At 40.9% G+C, this 18,265-nt stretch overlaps 1 protein-coding gene across 1 annotated transcript in view; it reads left to right on the top strand.

Annotated features, from left to right (window-relative positions):
* Positions 1 to 18,265, top strand: part of Trpc4 (transient receptor potential cation channel subfamily C member 4) — a 123,461-nt gene that overhangs the window by 84,303 nt on the left and 20,893 nt on the right. The window contains exons 5-6 of the mRNA XM_059265072.1: positions 9,836 to 10,149; positions 17,469 to 17,664. Coding sequence (XP_059121055.1) covers positions 9,836 to 10,149; positions 17,469 to 17,664 — 510 coding nt within the window. The remainder of the gene's footprint in view (positions 1 to 9,835; positions 10,150 to 17,468; positions 17,665 to 18,265) is intronic.

The following is an 18,265-nucleotide window of genomic DNA, read 5'->3' as shown; positions in this document are numbered from 1 at the left end:
ATACCGTGCTAGTTGTAAATATGTATAATAATGTTCATATTAGAATTATGTTGATATTAATTGAACCATGGTTTGGTGATACTAAGGGAATCTTTAAGTTTGATGCACTTTATTTGATGCAGTTTGCATCAAGAGTTTACTGATTTGAAACAAGGGCTTGGCACAGCTAAGGCTGTTATAGACATCTTAAGACCCATTCAAGAAAGAACATTCCATCTTGGTCATCCTCTATTCCTTTAGTGGAGGTGTGGCAGCCTAGGGATCGCTGTGGTTGTTCCAACTATTTGTAAGCTCTTAGCAGGGACCTGAGTCAGAGCTGAGTTAAGCTCTGTACTCACTCCTGTCAGAGGCTGGTAGTCAAAGATAGACAACTTCCTTCTTGATAACTTCCAACCTAAGCCAGAGTATACTTTGATGGAAAGTGTATCTCCATGACGAGTAAGGAAGATTAGTAAAGAAGGATGACCTAAGACAGGCACAGCCTATCTGAGGGGCCTGAGGGACCCTTTAAAATATTAAGAAGAGGAACCTGTGGGAGCCCACAGAGGTTTCCTGGTGAGATCTGAGCTTTCTTTACCCAACAGGGCTGCATAAGGGATGCATTGACCACGTGCATGGTTACCAGGTGTTTGGAAGGGTCTGCACTTGGGCTGTGCAGTATGCTTTGATCTAGCAAAGGGGAGGTCTTTTGCCTCATTCCTTGGCATTGTTATAAAAAGCTCTTTTGAAGAGACATAAGGGGCCAGTGGATTTTGATACAGGTCCTCCCAAAGCTATCCTGTGTTTCCATCTGTTTCTCTCCCCACTATATTTCTACCTACAAATTCCTTATGCCTCTTCCCTCCTCATAAGAACCCTGTAAAAGGTGGGAGCAGGCCTCCCACAGACATTTTGACACCATTTCCTATTCTAAAACTGGCTGATCTGAATCTTTGAGGTATTCTGTTTTTAGTTCAGTGAGGTTCCTTAGATATTTGTACTACCTAATGGATGTACTTGTTTACATTCCCACCAGCAGTTTTAAGAGTTTCCTTTTGCATGCATATTTATCACAAATTATCTTTTGACCTATTTAATAACAACTATTCTGTCTTAGAGAAATGGCATCTTCTCTTCATTTTAATTTACATTCTTGTGATGTTTTGTGACACTGGACTTTGCTTCATGTACTCACTGACTATTTGTGTTTCGTCTTCTGAGAAATGTCCATTCAGATCATTGACCCACTTTAGAAACTGAGTTACTTGGTTCTTATTGCGGAGTTTCTTGTAGTTGAAGGAAGACACTTTGAAGACTGAATCAACAAAGAGCTCTTTAAATACAATTACCATCAAAAACATTTCAAGTAAGATAAATAATTTTCACTCACATTATTATGATGCTACTTTTGATGCAGGTGGTTTTCATATGTAAGAATTCAAGTGTTTATTGTGTGCATTTATATAGATGAGTTAAGCCTTTATATGGGGGAGGGTATGAAAAGAGAGGAGAGAGAAAGAGAGAGAGATAGGAAAGAGAGAGAGAGAGCTCTATTTCCCTTTGAGGACATGTTCCCAGTATAGACTCTTGTAGACCCATCTTCCACAGACTCTGCAACCCCCAATGTTACCAACACCTGTTATCCTTTGAGGAACATTGCAGATCCAAATGATGGCACAGCCTTTGAAACCAAGACTATTCCTGATGTGACGACAGCTTATATACCACTTCCTACTTATACTGCTTGAAATAAGCTACTTAATATCTCAAATACCTTTTCTGATAAATAGCAATAATCATCAAAGGAGCTCACATAAAAATTAAGTATTTACTCTGACTTTGTATAATGTCCTAGTTTGGTCTCTGTTCCTATGATAAACAACCAAAAGTGACTTGGGAAGGAAAGGGTTTATCTCCTCTGACAGCTTACAGTCTATCGTGAAAGGAAGTCCAGGCAGGAACCTGGAGGCAGGAACTGAAGCAAAGATCATGAAGGAATGCTGCTTACTGACTGACTTCCAAAGCTTGTTTAGGTTGTTTTCTTACACAACCCAGGACCACCAGCACAGAGGTGGCACTGCCCACAGTGGACTGCACCACCTTATGTCAGTCATTAATCAAGAATATACCCCCAAAGACTGGCCTAAAGGCCACTCTAATGAAGGAAATTCTTCAACTGATGCCCCTATTTGCCTGTTTGTGTTACCTATGTCACAAGACCCTCTGAGCAAAACCACTACCAATATCTCAAAACACATAGGAGTTTATTGATAACAAGCAAACCCGGGCTTGGTCCTTGTCCAACACTCCGACACAGCAAGTTGAGGAGGATGATGGCTCTGAGCTCTCAGAATGAGGGGTTTTTAAAGGGAAAAACCACAAGCAGGGTGGTACAAGCCTTTGCATCATATGATTGGGTAAGGGTATGTAACCTTTGAATTTACTGGTTGGGGGTTACAGTTATCATTTTTAGGCAGGCCTGGACAAGTCCCAGGCTTTGTCCTTGAGCTGCCATGGAGGCTGGCTGGCCTAGCACGTACTGACTGGGGGGCTGACTCAGTGGCCCAGGGTCTGTCCTTGACTCATGCACATAGCTCTAAGTTGGTGAGGGGTCCCAGACAGTAAACAACTGGCTGAACCTTGAGTAGTCAGAGAACATGCAGAAAGGGAGCTACTGCAAGGACTGTGTCTTTTGTTCATGGCCTTCTCAGAAAATGCTTGCTCAAGTCTCAGGAAACTGAAATTGAGGCCTGATCTCTGAGAGAAGACTGAGTAACCTATTATGGCATCTGCTTGATTCTTTCTTGTGTAGATGTCTTTCATTTGTGTCAGGTTGACATAGACGAAGCAGCACATACATGTAAAGTGTTACAGTGTTCATAGACTGGGCATACACACATACAGGACTTCATTTTTCTCTTTGAATGTGAGCTTTGATTGTGCTTCCTTGCATGCCTTGCTGGTTTTTATACCTCATGGGATGGTTGTTTTTAACTTTTTCTCCTAATACACAAGAGCTTGTTGATCTCCAGAATACAATTTTAAATCTTATTTTGGCTTCATTGAGACTGATTCAGTCTTACTTTTCACCCACCCCATTTCTATATTCAAAGCTTGTCTCTCAAGTTTGGCTTCAATCACTTGACAGGTATGATTAAATATCTATAACTCTTGACTGGGTAACATGTATTTTTGACAATCAAAATTAATATGAACAATTTTATGCAAGCAATTGTTTTCACAGCCGTGGTAATTTTTTTATATCATTTTGATAAACAACTTTGACTGTATGACTCCATTGAATCTCCCTCTGACCAGTTAGCAGGTGGACAAAGACTGTTGCTTCTGTCTTATGAGTGATTACACACCAGAGTCAACTCCACAGATATAGTGTTTTCTGTGATATTCTTCGGTTTTGCAGCAAGGAGCTATTATAGACAATGGAATATGACTTGTTTGTTCTAGAATTATCTGCTAGGGAAGAAATTCTTATGCCATTCTCTTGTCTTTTCTACTTTATTAGCACAAAGGGAAACATTTTCATCTTGTAAAATAGTCATTAAAATTAATATTTTTTCCTGTAACCTCATGTGACAAATGTGCTGGGCAGGTTGCATTACTGTATCAAATACCCCAGACAATCAACTTACAAAGAGAAAAGGTCTTCTTAGGTTCACAGACTGAAGGTGGTTGTCCATGGTTACTTGGCACTTCTATAATATGTTAGAATGTACATGAAGGAGCCAACTAGCCACCTATAAGTGGGACAGAGAGGAATGAGGAAGAGACCATGGTCCCCTAATCCCCTCCTCTGGCATCTCCCTAAGGTTTTCTCATCTCCCATTAGCACCAAACTGGAGGTCATGGCTTTAGAAAATGAGCCTTAGGAAGACATTCAAGATCTGACTATGGCAACATCCACCTAAAAGTTTAACTCGTTTTTTATTTACAGTTTGGCTTTCATGAATATGCATCAGCTTATAAAGGACATAAAGATGAAGTAGCATATTTTCCTATAGTCTAGGAACGTATGATCCAATATTATGATTCACTCCATCATCAGCTTTACCACTCCTGCCAAGGTCTTCATAACTTGGGTCCAACCTACTCAGGCTCCTCTCACTGTTCCTAAACCCTCAGCTATATCCAGAAGCCCACATTTCTACAAATGATTCACCTTCCATATCTTCTGTGTCCTTAAACATGTCTGACTCTTCTCTTATGATTTTAGAGCTTCAAAAGCAAAGAATTTCAGAAGACAGTGCTCCAGTCAGGAGACACTAGGAACCCCACAACACATGGCTGATTATGTCTACAGAAAAGAGGAGTTCTCTTAGAAAGATCAATCTCAGCAGAAAAGGAGGCTTTAGGCAAAAATTGCATCACAGTAGGAGTGCAGTGAAAAACAATGAATTGATGGGGTGGGGAAATATCCATGATGGTTTCAGAAAGGTAGGAGGTGTTTAGAACACCTGCTGTTCTTTCCTCTACAGGCTAGTCTACAGCATTGGGCTACCATCTTGGGCCTTGGGGATCCTAATGTCCCCTTATCTCCTTCTAAGGTAACAACAGACATTTCTTGATTAGTGTCTGTCTGTTTCACAATGGTGGTTTCTCCTTTCATCATAAGTGAATACTTTAAAGACAGAACTTAACTGTCTTTAGGCATCCATTGTAGGTTTCATGGATGAGTAACAGATGAAAAGTCTAAATTTTTAGAATTTACATTAATTTATAGGAAAGGGCTAAGCATTCATGAACAGCATTTTGGGAAGAATGTGGCAAAACTGAAAATCTAGGGAATCACAAGTGCGGTAGGTTTGAGCTAGGGCATTGAGTACTAGACTACAGACAAATAATGCAAGATACAGGCTTCCTCTATGAGCTCCTAAGAAGTCAAAAATGTCATCTCCAGGAAAATGCCATCATGAGAATATTAATACATGCCATGGCCAATTTTCTCCTTTAGAGGATAATTTAGCAACAAATCAATGAGGAGCTATGGTACAAAGCAAAGCAGTTAGGACATGTCATTGTGATAATGGAGGAAAGAGGGGAAACTGTTCTGGGATAGAATGAGAAAGATGAGCAGGCATTGTGCTTGGTATTGGGTGTTATGGCTATGGTTTTGCCATTCCCTCAGATCAGGAGGCATCAGTGGAGGGACGGAAAGGTGATGCATCCTGTTTTCTGTCTAAATTTGAGATATCCAAATGGGAAAAGTCAATCCGACAGTAGAGTGTGAAACAGGACTAGAAGGTGGGAAGTCTAGGCTAGAGATGGGGAGTTGGGGTCAGCCCTGACAGCTGATAGTGTGAGAGGTACCTGGAGGGAACTAGTGGATGAGAAGAAGCTGCGAAAGCAAGCTTATAACTAAAGAGCAGGAGAGACAGAGGAACGTGCAAGGCCTTGGTGCAACCTAGTCCAGGGGTGGAGTTTAAAACATGAAAAAATGGCTAATTTAATTATTTTTAAATTTTTGTTTACATATTTATTTCATACATTTCTACCTTCCTCCCCACTCCAGCTCATCCTCTGTCTTGCCATTCTCTCTCTCTCTCTCTCTCTCTCTCTCTCTCTCTCTCTCTCTCTCTCTCTCTCTCTCACACACACACACACACACACACACACACACCCTACTGAGTCCATTTAGTGTCCCTCATATGTACCTGTATAGGGATGACCACGAGATTGGATAACCTATTGGGGGCTCCTCCCTGGAGAAGACTGATTGTCTCAGCAGCCATTCACTGCCTGTAGCTCTTCATCTGGGGGCGGAGCATTATGAGATTTCCCCCATCTACATTGGTGGGTCAGCTGGTGTTATCACTGTGCAGGTCTTTTTTAGGTGACCATATTGTTAAATTTCATTGGTGCAGCGTCCCTGTCATGTCTAGAAGACACTGTCTCACAGCAGGTGTCTTGTCTTCTAGCTCTTACAGTCCTTCCACTCTCTCTTCCAAGATGTTTCCTGAGCCTTAGGTATAGGGGTTGCAGTGTAGGTATAACAGCTAAAATTTGGCACCCCACAGCCAGCTGTTCTCTATATTTTGACCAGTTGTAGATTTCTGTAATGGAAAAAAATGACATTAAATTTTTTTTATACCTGAGCAAAAGAAAAAATTAAATTTTCAAATTTCAGTTTATCTTCTCTTTAGTAATTTCTATGTCTTTGTTAAATTTTTCTCATATCTTGAATTGTTTTCATTATTTCATTCAATTGTATTTTTGTGAGGCCTTTATTCATATCCTTTTTCGGATCCTTAAACATCCTCATAATTGCTGTTTTGAAGTCCTTGTCTCGTGATTGAGCTGAACCGGTCTTGGGCAATGGTGTAACAGGAGCGCTGGTTTCTGGTGGAAGCAGACTGTCTTGGCTGCGGATGGTTGCACTTTTGTGCTGGGAACTAGGCATCTGGAGTTATGGTGTTTGTAGTGTGTCTTGGTGTAGCTATCTGCTCTCCCCTTTGTTGGGTGTGTGTTCAGGTCTGTGGTTGCTGTTGCCCCACTCTGACAGATGGTGGACCAGAAGAATGATGCTTGTTTTCCAGTATTTGGGCCATTCTGTGTCTTAGGGTTCAGACTCTACTGTTCCAAGATCTGAAGTTCTGGTCAGAACCCTGGTTTCAGGCTCCAAGCGGTACTGATGGGCGCAATGGATGATGCAGTGGGTAGGGTGGGTGGTATGCTAGAGGTGGGGAGGAGGACTGACTCTGCAGGTCCCTTATGTGACTTGTGTCCTGTCTTAGTCAGTGTTCTATTGCTGTGAAGAGGCACCATGACCACAGCAACTCATAAAAGAAAGCATTTCACGGAGGGCTTGTTTGCAGTTTCAGAGGTTTAGTCCTTTATCATCACAGTGGGAAGCATGGTGGCATACAGGCAGAAATGGTGCTGGAGAAGTAGCTAAGAGCTACATCCTGATCAGCTGGCTGGCTGAGAGAGAGACTCCGGGCCTGGCTTGGGCTTTTAAAACCTCAAAGCCCACCTCTAGTGATACACACTTACATCTCCTAATCCTTTCAAATAATGCCACTCCCTGGTGACTAAGCATTCAAATTTATGAGCCTATCAGAGCCATCCTCATTCAAACTACTGTAGCTGGAGTTTTCCTGCCTGGCCCCCAGTCAGGACAAATCTCTGACACCCGCCAGTCCCACAGCCGCTCAGACCCAACCAAGTAAACACAGAGACTTATATTGCTTACAAACTGTATGGCCGGCAGGCTTCTTGCTAACTGTTCTTACAGCTTAAATTAATCCATTTCCATTAATCTATACATTGCCACGTGGCTTGTGGCTTACCGGTACTTTACATCTTCCTTGTCCTGACGGCGGCTGGCAGTGTCTCTCTCACCCAGCTTGCTGTTCTCTCAGTTTTCCTCTCTGTTAGTCCCGCCTATACTTCCTGCCTGGCCACTGACCAATCAGTGATTTATTTATTGACCAATCAACAACACATTTGACATACAGACCATCCCACAGCAAACTACCACAGGCCCACCTCCACTAAGGGAGGTGGAGGCAGAACTAGAGGTACCCTGGGGCTGCCAGGAATGATGGAGCATCTGAAGAGGATGGAGGTGGTTGTGAGGAGGCTGGAGTATGGGTTCCCTAGGAAAAAAACAGATGAGGGAAAATAGGGGTGGCCTTCTTGAGCCCCAGCCAAGAGTGGTGGCTGTGGGGTCTCTCCAGGTTGTTGGGGAGTCACAAAAAGAATGGAGATGTGCTTGGAGGAGTGGCTGGGTTGGGTGACAAGGAAGAACTAGGGGACCCTGGATTCACAGCACCAGGAAGGCCAGACCCAAGAGGATGGAGGTGGGCTAGGAGGAGGACCTGGGACCAAAATCAAATTTCCAAATTAACATGTCAATATCCAACAATAGGTTTAGAAAATACACCAGTGGCCAAATCCTTTATTCTCTAGAGGTTTAAAGAACATTGTGGTTTGCAAAGCTTTTTAATTGCTTCTTGAAACAATGGCTTATTTATTTACTTTATCTCAGTGTGCAGCCCGGGCTAACTTTGAACTCATATAGCTTATGCTGCCCTCTAACTCACAATCCTCTCTTGAGTCTTAGGTGCTGGGATTACAGGTGTGCACAGCTATGCCTGGCTCAGTGGCCTCTTTAGAAGCCTAAGAAATTGTGCCTGTGCATGGCAGGATTAAACTTCAGCTAAAAAGAATAAGCTAAAAGCACTAATTACTCACTGTTCATGACTCTATTCTCTGACAGAAACCAAGATGTCTGCATCAGAAAACAGACAAATTGTTGATTTACACCGTGATCTGAGCCTTAGTCCCCATGTTCCAATTCCCCAACTGGGGTGTGTGCGTGTGATGAGAGCCAGATGTGCTTTGTGCACAAGGGATTTCTACAATAAGAAAGGAAATCGGGAATTATGAATCTCAGAATTTACGGGATGCAGCTGAGCTGGCTGCCCATCTTTTCCCCTGGGGAGAGAAAGACCTTAACTTTCTTAAGTAAATAAGTATTCTCTGCAGAACAAGGTCTTTGGGTTTATTATCTGGAGAATGGAAGCCTGTGGCTCCAGGGGAGATATTTGTGAGTCCCCCAGGAGCCTTTGTAACTTTTAATGATAGTTTGCCATTACAACACCATTAAACCCAAATAGCAGCAATGTTTCCTCAAAAAGCCCTGACTCTGTGTGGTGTGATGATGTCTGTAAAGCATTACTTCCTAACTGCTACCAGCCCTACTAGACTCTGAATTCAGTGTGGATGCTTATATAAGGGCAGAACTAGAGTCTTGTGCTGTAGAGGATTTCCCATTATTCTTTCAGTCACAGCCAAGATCGCCCATTAATAAGGGCTCTGTGTATATCATGTTCTTAGTAGAAATACACTCTGTTACAGTGTCATGATGGCGTCTAATCAGGTTGCCTTCTACTGGTGCAAAACTACTAATAAGGCATAGCCTCTCCCCTATATTAGGACTCTAAAAGCCTTGACAACATATAGACTCTACCCATTTCTAATCTCTTCTCCCCTATTCCCACAATACTTTGTGCTAATGTCCTTAAGTGTTTCTGTTATGATTAGTTGTGTCTGTCTGTGTCCTAGTCTATGATTATATTATGGGCAAACATGTTCCTTAAGCACTCACTGTACACAGTGTCGAGTATTGAACATTTCAAGAAGTTTTAAAAAGTGTTACATCGTTAATCAACATACTTCCCCTTTTGTACTGTATATAGTTTAGGACTCAAGAGCATTGACTATTATTAAATAAATAATCATTTATTCTTGTTCAGACTTGATTGTTTTATAATGTCACTCAAGCAACAGTCTAAAAGTTGAATCTGGTCAGCTGAATAAGCTGTGTTCTTTGCAAGATTTTAAAATACAATGTAGCAGTAAAGAACTAATTGATTAGTATGTGAAGATTTTAACACAGAGACATACATTAAAAAATAAGGACAGACCTGTACAGCCACGTGAATTAAAGCTCGTGAGTTATAAATTAATGAAATTCTGTCTTTGGATAGCTTATCTTATAGCTCAGGGGTTCTCAACCTTCCTAATGCTGAGACCCGTTAATACAGTTCCTCATGTTGTGGAGACCCCCCAACGATAAATTGATTTTGTTTGCTACTTCTTAACTGTGATTCTGCTACTGTTATGAATCGTAATGTAAAGATCCATGATTTTTGATGGTCTTAGGCAACACCTGTGAAATTGTGACTCAGGTTGAGAACCACTGCTCTAGCTACTGCTGTCACAAAGGATACACCTTCCAACAGTGGTTGAGGCAGACCTAAGGGAGCACTGCAGAACGGAACTTGACTCCATCAGCATCTCTGTTTATCTTCCCCTTTCATTTCTGTTTCCTCAGTACAGTGCTCTGAACCCACGGGAATCATGGGACATGTGGCACCCCACCCTGGTGGCAGAGGCTTTATTTGCTATTGCAAACATCTTCAGTTCCCTGCGTCTGATCTCACTCTTCACTGCAAACTCTCACCTGGGACCTCTGCAGATATCTCTGGGAAGAATGCTCCTGGACATCCTAAAATTCTTATTCATATACTGCCTCGTGCTGCTAGCCTTTGCAAATGGCCTAAATCAACTGTACTTCTACTATGAAGAAACAAAGGGGTTAAGCTGCAAAGGCATACGGTGTGAGAAACAGAATAATGCGTTTTCCACGTAAGTCAGAGAGGCATTTCTCTTGGTAACGTTGGGCGGAGTTAAGAGTATATGCCTTCACAAATTTGAAAAATCCACCCCATGTTTGCAAAGGAAATGGAGAATTAAAGCTATGAATAATGCAGAAAATGGTATTAACATGGCTTTGAATAGAAATGTAGACTTCTGGCATTAAGAAAAAAATACTGGGTACATTTATTTTAAGTTTTAGTAAATGGTCTTTTCTTTTAAATGACCTCATGAAAAGGAAAGGCTATATATCCTGTTTGAAACTGTAGAATTCAAAAAGGAAGCCTATGTATTATTGACGTCTTATAAGTATGCATGTGCAATCAATCTTGTTGGAAAAATGCAAGAGCTTTTCTGTATTTCCACATGGCCCTTCATATGTTTCTTTTGACTTTTAGTATGGTATGCAAAAACATAAGAATGTAAATATTATCCAAAATGGACACTCAAGTCTGCCCATTATAATTACCTAGGTAACATTTCCTGTAAGCTTATATGAGGATGAGCAGTTATACACAGCTATTGTTGACTTCTGGTGACTCTCATAAGCAGGATTGATGGCAGCCTGCACTCATAAGAGACTCATGTGTCCCGCTACCTACCCACAGGCTTTTCTGCCTGTGTCCATTTCCTTCCCACTGTGAGGAACAGAAGGTTAGCAGGTTAAGAAGCTGGGTGACTTCTCTGTAGACAGCAAACCCAGTCGACACATGCTTGTTTTGTAACTTTAATAACCAGCCTTGTTCGTGGGTCCTCATAGAATTATACACACTGCACAAGAGACAGGAGTTTTCCAACTAGAAGGCATTTCACATAACCTAAATCACTTGCCGCTAAAATGCTGTAGTTGGTTTAATCCTGCATCTGTTTGTTTTTATCCTGATATTTAAAACTCCATTTTAATTAACCAACATCTGCTTTCGTGCACAGAGGATTTTAATCTCACCCTTCTAGATTTGATACAAACTAGCAGTTGTAAGAAACCATGTGATCCTGATTACCCATGTCTCATCTCAGTCATCCTCAGGTTAACTCCTTGGCCCAAACTTGGCCTCCTCTTCAGCTGTCTTCTGACCTTGGGATTGAGAGAGGTGGTGGAACCTCCTGCAGTGACATCCTTGTTTGCTAGGACCTTACATGGCATCTCAGCTCTAATGGTTGGCCTTATTTCCTGGCCATGTGTGAGTTTTTTTTTTTCCTTTGTGAATTGGCCGAAGGCAATGAAGACAAGAGATTCACAAGGACCAGATCCCACCACCCTTCTCTGTGCCTCTCAGAATCTTCCTGGACATTGTCTGGTGACTCATTGTCTCTGTGGTTTTATGACAGAGTGCCCTGTCTCAAGTGTCACCTCTCCTAAAACCTTTGATGCTTTCTCATAAGGTCTCATGACAGGCTATTTGCTGGGCCATCCTCTCGTGTGTTGCTCAGTCCTTCCTATGTGCTGTATTCCTGAAGGAACTTCTACACAGCACCTACAGTGGAGTTGCCTACCTCCCTCATCCTTTCTAATGTAATGGAAAAGATCTCACTCACCACCCAGTCCTTCTTACCTGCCTGATTCCCCTGCCAGTAACAAGGTTACTGTCACACTGTCCTTGGTCATAAATTCCCAGTCATCCCTTTGTACCTAATGCTGGTTTATTATTAAGTAATTAATTATAATATCAGATCAAAAACATTATGGTTAGATGTACAATGTAAATTTCTGATATAGATTTAGTCCAAAAACAAATGTTATATGTTTCATCTTAAGTATAGTTTTAGTTTATGTCTACCCATGATTTCTTTCATGACTTGAAAGGCAATATATAATTGCATATCTCAGAAATTGTAGGACTAAATCATTTGACACCCTCCCCCAAAGATCAGATGTTTCATCTAAATTATTTTATCCTGCAAATGACAATTATGTTTTTCTCAAAGATATTAAAAGCTAAATGATACAACTAGCCCTGAATGTTATTAAATAGGCTGTGTTAGGCTTAAGCTTATCCCTAGCTGACTCTGCTCTGATGTAACAGATGTCTGTCATCCTAAAAGGGACAGTGGCAACATTTGGTGTCTCTTGTTATCCACAATTCATAGCTGCTTTCTTTCACCTTCAGTTTTTCTTCCACAGAAAATTTTCACCACCTTACTATCCACGATTGCAGAGACTATACTCCGAATGACATTAAGATCAATCCACAGAAAGTGCCTAGCACAGCACCTGTGCTGTTATCTCGGGCCCTCAAAGACAGTAGCAAGTCCTGAGCGGTATTATTTTGGGTAGAGTGCCATTTCTCATTTATCTCCTGAACTTCTTACCCGTCCCTCCTGGACTGCAGTTGTCTGTCTGATAACAGCGCCCGCTCCTGTCTCCTTCCCTGCGTCGGTGTCATCCTGTATAAACATCTTTCTTCACCTCTCCGTCATTCTTCATTTAGCTCCTGCTTACAATGTAGGGCATTGTAGTCACTGGTTCTGGTGGCTGTTCGTCATCTTACACCATACTCAGTGTGGCTCCCGAAGAAAAACTTGAGGCACAGGCAGCTCGCTAGTCTCTTTCCCAACTTCCCCTTCCTCATTCCCAACTCTCCTGGCCAGTGTTACCATAACCCACCCACACAGTGAAGTAAAATCTTGGGTTTGGTACTGTGCTTCCTCCCCTCCGTTCCACATGTCTGCCTCACTCGGAGTATCGTTATCTTGTCAATCTCTTCCCTTGTTCACTGCCCAGGCCCAAGTTTACATCCTCTGATCACTGAGTTTGTTCTGTCTGTCTGTCTGTCTACATCCTTCTTGGGAAAGATCTTTCTAGACCAAGATTAGAGGCTCCACCATCTACAGTTCCCAATGGTTTTCTATTTCTTACCAGACTCACCCCTAACCTTGCTGGACCTTCTCAGTCCTTCACTGATCTGGCCTTTGCCTCTTTTTTTATTTTACTCTTTCCAGACAAATTGATTGTAAATCCCCAGTATATATGTTTTCATTCCATTGCCCCTTATTTTGCCTTCACACTTGTCAAATCTTTTATTCTCAGATGTACTTTTTCCAGTACACATTCCCTGATGCCTGTCTGCTGTGGGCTCTCAGTGACTCAGGTCTGTACCAGGCTTTTTCTTTGGGGCCACCAACATGCTCCTGCATCATGACATAGAGACTTATTATTAGTTATGAATGTTCAGCCTTAGTTTATGCTCGTTTCTGGCTAGCTCTTATAACTTAACCTGTTTCTCTTCATCAGTGTTTTGCCTTAGGGCTTTTTACCTTTCTCTCTGTATGTCCTACTCTGTGTCTGCAGGCTAGTGGCTGCCTGGCTGGCCCTTGTCATCTTCTTCTCTTTCTCCCTTGTTCTCTCCTGTCTTCTTCCCCTCATTCTTCACGAGCCTAGATTTCTCTTCCTATTTAGTCTCTGCCTTCCAGCCCCACCAATCTCTCTCGCTCTCTCCTGCCTAGCTATTGGCTGTTCAGCTCTTTATTAAACCAATCAGGCAGGCCAGGTGAAACAAATGCAACACATCTTTGCATAATTAAACAAATGCAACACAAACAAATGTAATACACCTTTACACAGTTAAAGTAATACTCCGCAGCATAAACAAATGTAAGACATCTCTGCCTAGTTAAAATAATATTCCACAAAATAAGTCTGCTAAGACTGCATTTTCCTCAAGCAAATGGATACATCTTCCAGTTCCCTTCATGTTTTGTAGTTTTCTCATTGACATGTGAAAAACTGCTCATCATTAAAAGACTCTCATCTATTTGGTGATTTGAAATAATTCTATTCAGAAGTACTGCCCCAGCAAAAAGATTTGCCCATGAAGTGGGGGTCATGAGCCTTATGACATTGTCTGATTGAGCAAAGCTCATTTGTGTGTATTGGAGCTCAATTCATAATGTCTTAGACTGGCTAATTAAGGTCACACTTTACATATTTTAATATGACATTTTTGGACAGAAACAAACATAAATGTTGAGTTACATCTTGGCATGAATTTGTTCATAATTTTAGTCTCAGAGGACAAGAGGAAATCTCAACCTCACAAAACATTCCTTTTTCATTTATTCCATGTCTCTAGCTGTACGTATTAAGCCAAGAAGGAACAGGATCTTTCAAAAAGTAACAGCTGAAAAACACCTTCAAGGGGGAATAAATAAATTGTTATTTTCATAAAAGCAAAATTCTGACCCATATAAAGTGGGTCTTCAGTTTAGACGTCAACACAGATATTGTGTCATGTGAGTTAATTAGGTTGTGGCATTACCTTGGGAAATTAATAAGCATTTCATTAAAAAAAATCACTTCTTTTCACTCACACAATGTGGAAAATATCAGCCACATAAAGGCCTTCTGAGATGTGATGCAGCTAACGATTCCTAAATTTATGGACGGTGTGGGTCTCAGTGGATTTGAGACTCAGTAATACTCCTGGAAGCAATGGCTTTGAAATATTAACCTATATAACAGTCCAATGAAGAAACAACTCATTGAGGGATTCCTGCATACCAGGCTCGTGGTTCATCCGAGAGGCCAATCTATTTTAGCTAGGTGAAATGTCCTGTGATTTCACCACTAAGTCATCCCGCCAAAGGAAAAGAAAACGCTATGGTTGATCACAAAGTTTCATTTTGCATTTTATTTTGCTAAATCTTAATTTTTAAGTGTCTGTAGATGTTTGCTAAATGATTAATGAACGTTCTCTGAGAAACTAGTTCTTTTAGACAGAAGCAAATGGGGACTTTCAACCATGGCAACCTTTTAATTTGCATGACTGCTTTTATTAGAATGCTTGAGGAAACAACATAATGAGAAGGCACTTGCAATGTCATTTGTTTGTTAGTATTTAATGTATTTCATAATGTGTGCTATGTAATATGTAACTTTTCCTTTTCTTTCCTGAATGCTGTGTGTGTGTATGTATGTATGTGTGTGTGTGTATGTATGTATGTATGTATGTATGTATGTATGTATGTGCGTGTGTATGTATGTAGATACGTACATGTGTGCATGTGCATGTGGGGGACAGAAGTTAAAGTCTGGTGTCTTCCTCCATAATTCTCTGCGTCAATGAGGTGGAATCTCTCACTGAGATGATTTAGCTAGCATGGCTCCCAGCCCCAGGAATCGCTTCTCCACCTCCTAAAGCCTGGGATTATGGGCAACAGCCACAACTGCCCAGCTTTCGTGTGGGTGCTAGGGATTCCGACTCCAGGCAGTGGCTTACAGAGCAAGTGCCTGATCTCCCGAATCAAATCTGAGCTACATCATGTGAAACTTCTCCTGAATTGCTCACTCATGTCAGGACAAAACCATCTGAATTATATTTATATATTCCTATCAAGAGTCATCACTGTAGGGGGAATAAAAGGACACAGTTAATTCACATTAAATTCAAAGGATGCCTAAGAGTTACTAAAACTTAAGAAATTAGAATCTTGAACCAAATTAGAACATTTTTATGAACTTTTCTGGAGTCAATGAATTCATTTCAGTCTCCCTGACAGTTTGGAGACCCAGCTGGGCTCTCCCATCTTCACCTTCTCACGTAACACAACACCCCTCATTCAGACTAAATTTGCTCAAAACAGCACCTTTGTTACAATTATCTGTCACAGCATTTAACTACTATAAAATGTAAATAAAATTAAATTTCATCTCCTAGAATCAGCTTTTCAACTAAAAATATGAAGTTTACATTTGCAAAAAGCAATAAATTTGTGGAAATAAAGGTCTAAGTAGCAGTTTGGACATATTTAGACTTCTTTGATCATGGGGGCTAGTTGATCATGGGGCTAGAAATGAATTGTATCTGTTTCAGGCATTCTGCTGTAAGGATAACACACAGACCCACAGCCCTCAGATGCTCTGCCAAGAAGGATATGTCCAGCTTTAGAAACACAGGGAACTGACACAGAGCTGGGCCAGGAGGGCTGCCTCTGCATCGGCCTCAGTATGATCCAGTGTCTCCCCATATATTCCTTTCTTTTGTCCTGTGGTTTATTTGTTTCTGCATCTTGGTATATGTTGTGGTAAACCTCCAACACACTTTGTTCCCAATGAGCCTCCTAAACTCATTTCAGGCTCTTCTGGCAACTTGGCATTTCCTGCAGAGAGGAAGTCTGGTCATTTTCTCCCTAGGCCAGGCTTCAGGCCTCATATGAATTGTATCTTCTTGTGTCATTTGACCATAGATGACCTAACATTCAGGCACTGGGTAGGCAATTTAGGAGAGCTCAGGGAGCCATGATTCTGGAATGTGATTGACCTGTTCTCCCAATGAGATCCTGGTCTAGTCCTGGCCTCTCTAAAGACTGAAATCCCACCTCCTCACTCTCCATGCCAGTTTCCCAAAGGTTTTTGCCTTTATCTTTCTAATATAATGTAAACATAGTCTTACTTTAATCATTTCTAAGCGTCTAGAAGCTCTACCATCATCTTACTACACATCATATTATTGTGTTACACGATAACATTGAAACAAACATTTCTTAATTTGACTGCAGGTGATTGTAAGATTATTATGTTTTTCTCATGTTTAAATAAAGGAAATTCACTTATTACCTTGAGTGAGTAAAATGGGCCTTGAAATTAAAAAAAAAAAAACTATAGTGTCTAAGCATTCTGAGACCATTTGCTTTCTGGGGCAGTACACTATGTGCAGCTCCAATTACAAATGCAAAAATCCAAAAAAAAAATCTAATTTGTTTTAATCCTTCTGTAACTAAAAGCAAAGCAGAGAAAAGCTTGACTGACTTTTATTGAGTAGTAAGCTTTAGGATTAACTATCCTTCAGACACTGAGGATGGGAATCATCAAGCTTTCTGTGAACAGGAACCCATAGTAAATACTTTAGAAACCATGTGTCAATTGTTCTCTGATGCAATTGTTTATTTCTGCCAACATGAACAGCACAAAACAAACCATAGACAGCACAGAAATAAACAAGGGCGACTGTGTCTCATAAAGTTTGATTTACAGATGTTAAGATACAAACTTTACATAACATACATGTGGTACAAAGATAATATTGTGATCCCTTTATTTTTCCTCAACCATTTGAGAAATAAAAAACTATTCTTAACCCAGCAATCATGTTTTTCCAGGGTCTGAATCCTTTACCCACTTGCTCCAACAAACAAAGTGCGGTTTTCAATGCTCTTTGGACAATAAAAGAAATAGGAAAAACAAGTATAATTTTTGTATCAGTTTGATAAAAATAATTTAAACTATTTTATTAAGTTCAATTTTGTAATTTTTGCTTGACATTAACAGCATATATAAAATAAGATAACATTACTATTTTCATGTTTTATTCCAGGTTATTTGAAACTCTACAATCCCTGTTTTGGTCAATATTTGGACTCATCAATTTATATGTCACCAACGTCAAAGCCCAGCATGAGTTCACCGAGTTTGTTGGGGCCACCATGTTCGGGACATATAATGTCATCTCTCTGGTTGTCCTACTGAATATGTTAATTGCTATGATGAATAATTCTTACCAACTAATTGCCGTAAGTTGACAACGCTACTTTTAATTCAGTATTCTTTCTGTTCTCAGCTGTGTTCTATCTTATCGTCATCGTAAATAAAGTTTATAATTTGCTATTAATGAGAGAGATCACAATAGTAAGTGGTTAATTGTGGTGTATATAAACAGCAGTGTAGCATGAGTGGCTGCCTATTAGTCTATTTTGTACACAGAGTAACTTGGAAAATTAAGTCAGCCTGTATTGCCAGGGAGCCATGCCATGAAACAATGTAGAAAGAAGTCTCTCATCTCTACGCTGCCCAACATGCTCTGTGTCTCTCCCTGGAGTCTGCTACCTCAGTAGAAACAAACCCATGCCAGGCTGAAAAGAAATCCCAGAGATAAATCTGGTAAAGGGAAAGCCATAGATGCTCAGTTTCTTAAAGTGTAGAAAAAGTAGGGTCTGGAGAGATGGTCCAGCAGTTAAGAACCCTTACTGCTCTTCTAGAGGTCCCAGGTTCAATTCCCAGCACCCACATGGAGCCATCAGCAATCTCAGGGGATCCAACACCCCCTTTTGGCCTCAGCTGGCATCTGGCACACATGTGGTGCACAGATAGACATACAGGCAAAATATCCATACA

Source organism: Peromyscus eremicus, chromosome 6, assembly GCF_949786415.1.
Source record: "Peromyscus eremicus chromosome 6, PerEre_H2_v1, whole genome shotgun sequence".
In the NCBI taxonomy this organism is placed as follows: Eukaryota; Metazoa; Chordata; class Mammalia; order Rodentia; family Cricetidae; genus Peromyscus; species Peromyscus eremicus.
Note: the sequence above shows the minus strand (reverse complement) of the source record. Positions and strands in the feature narration are given on the sequence as shown.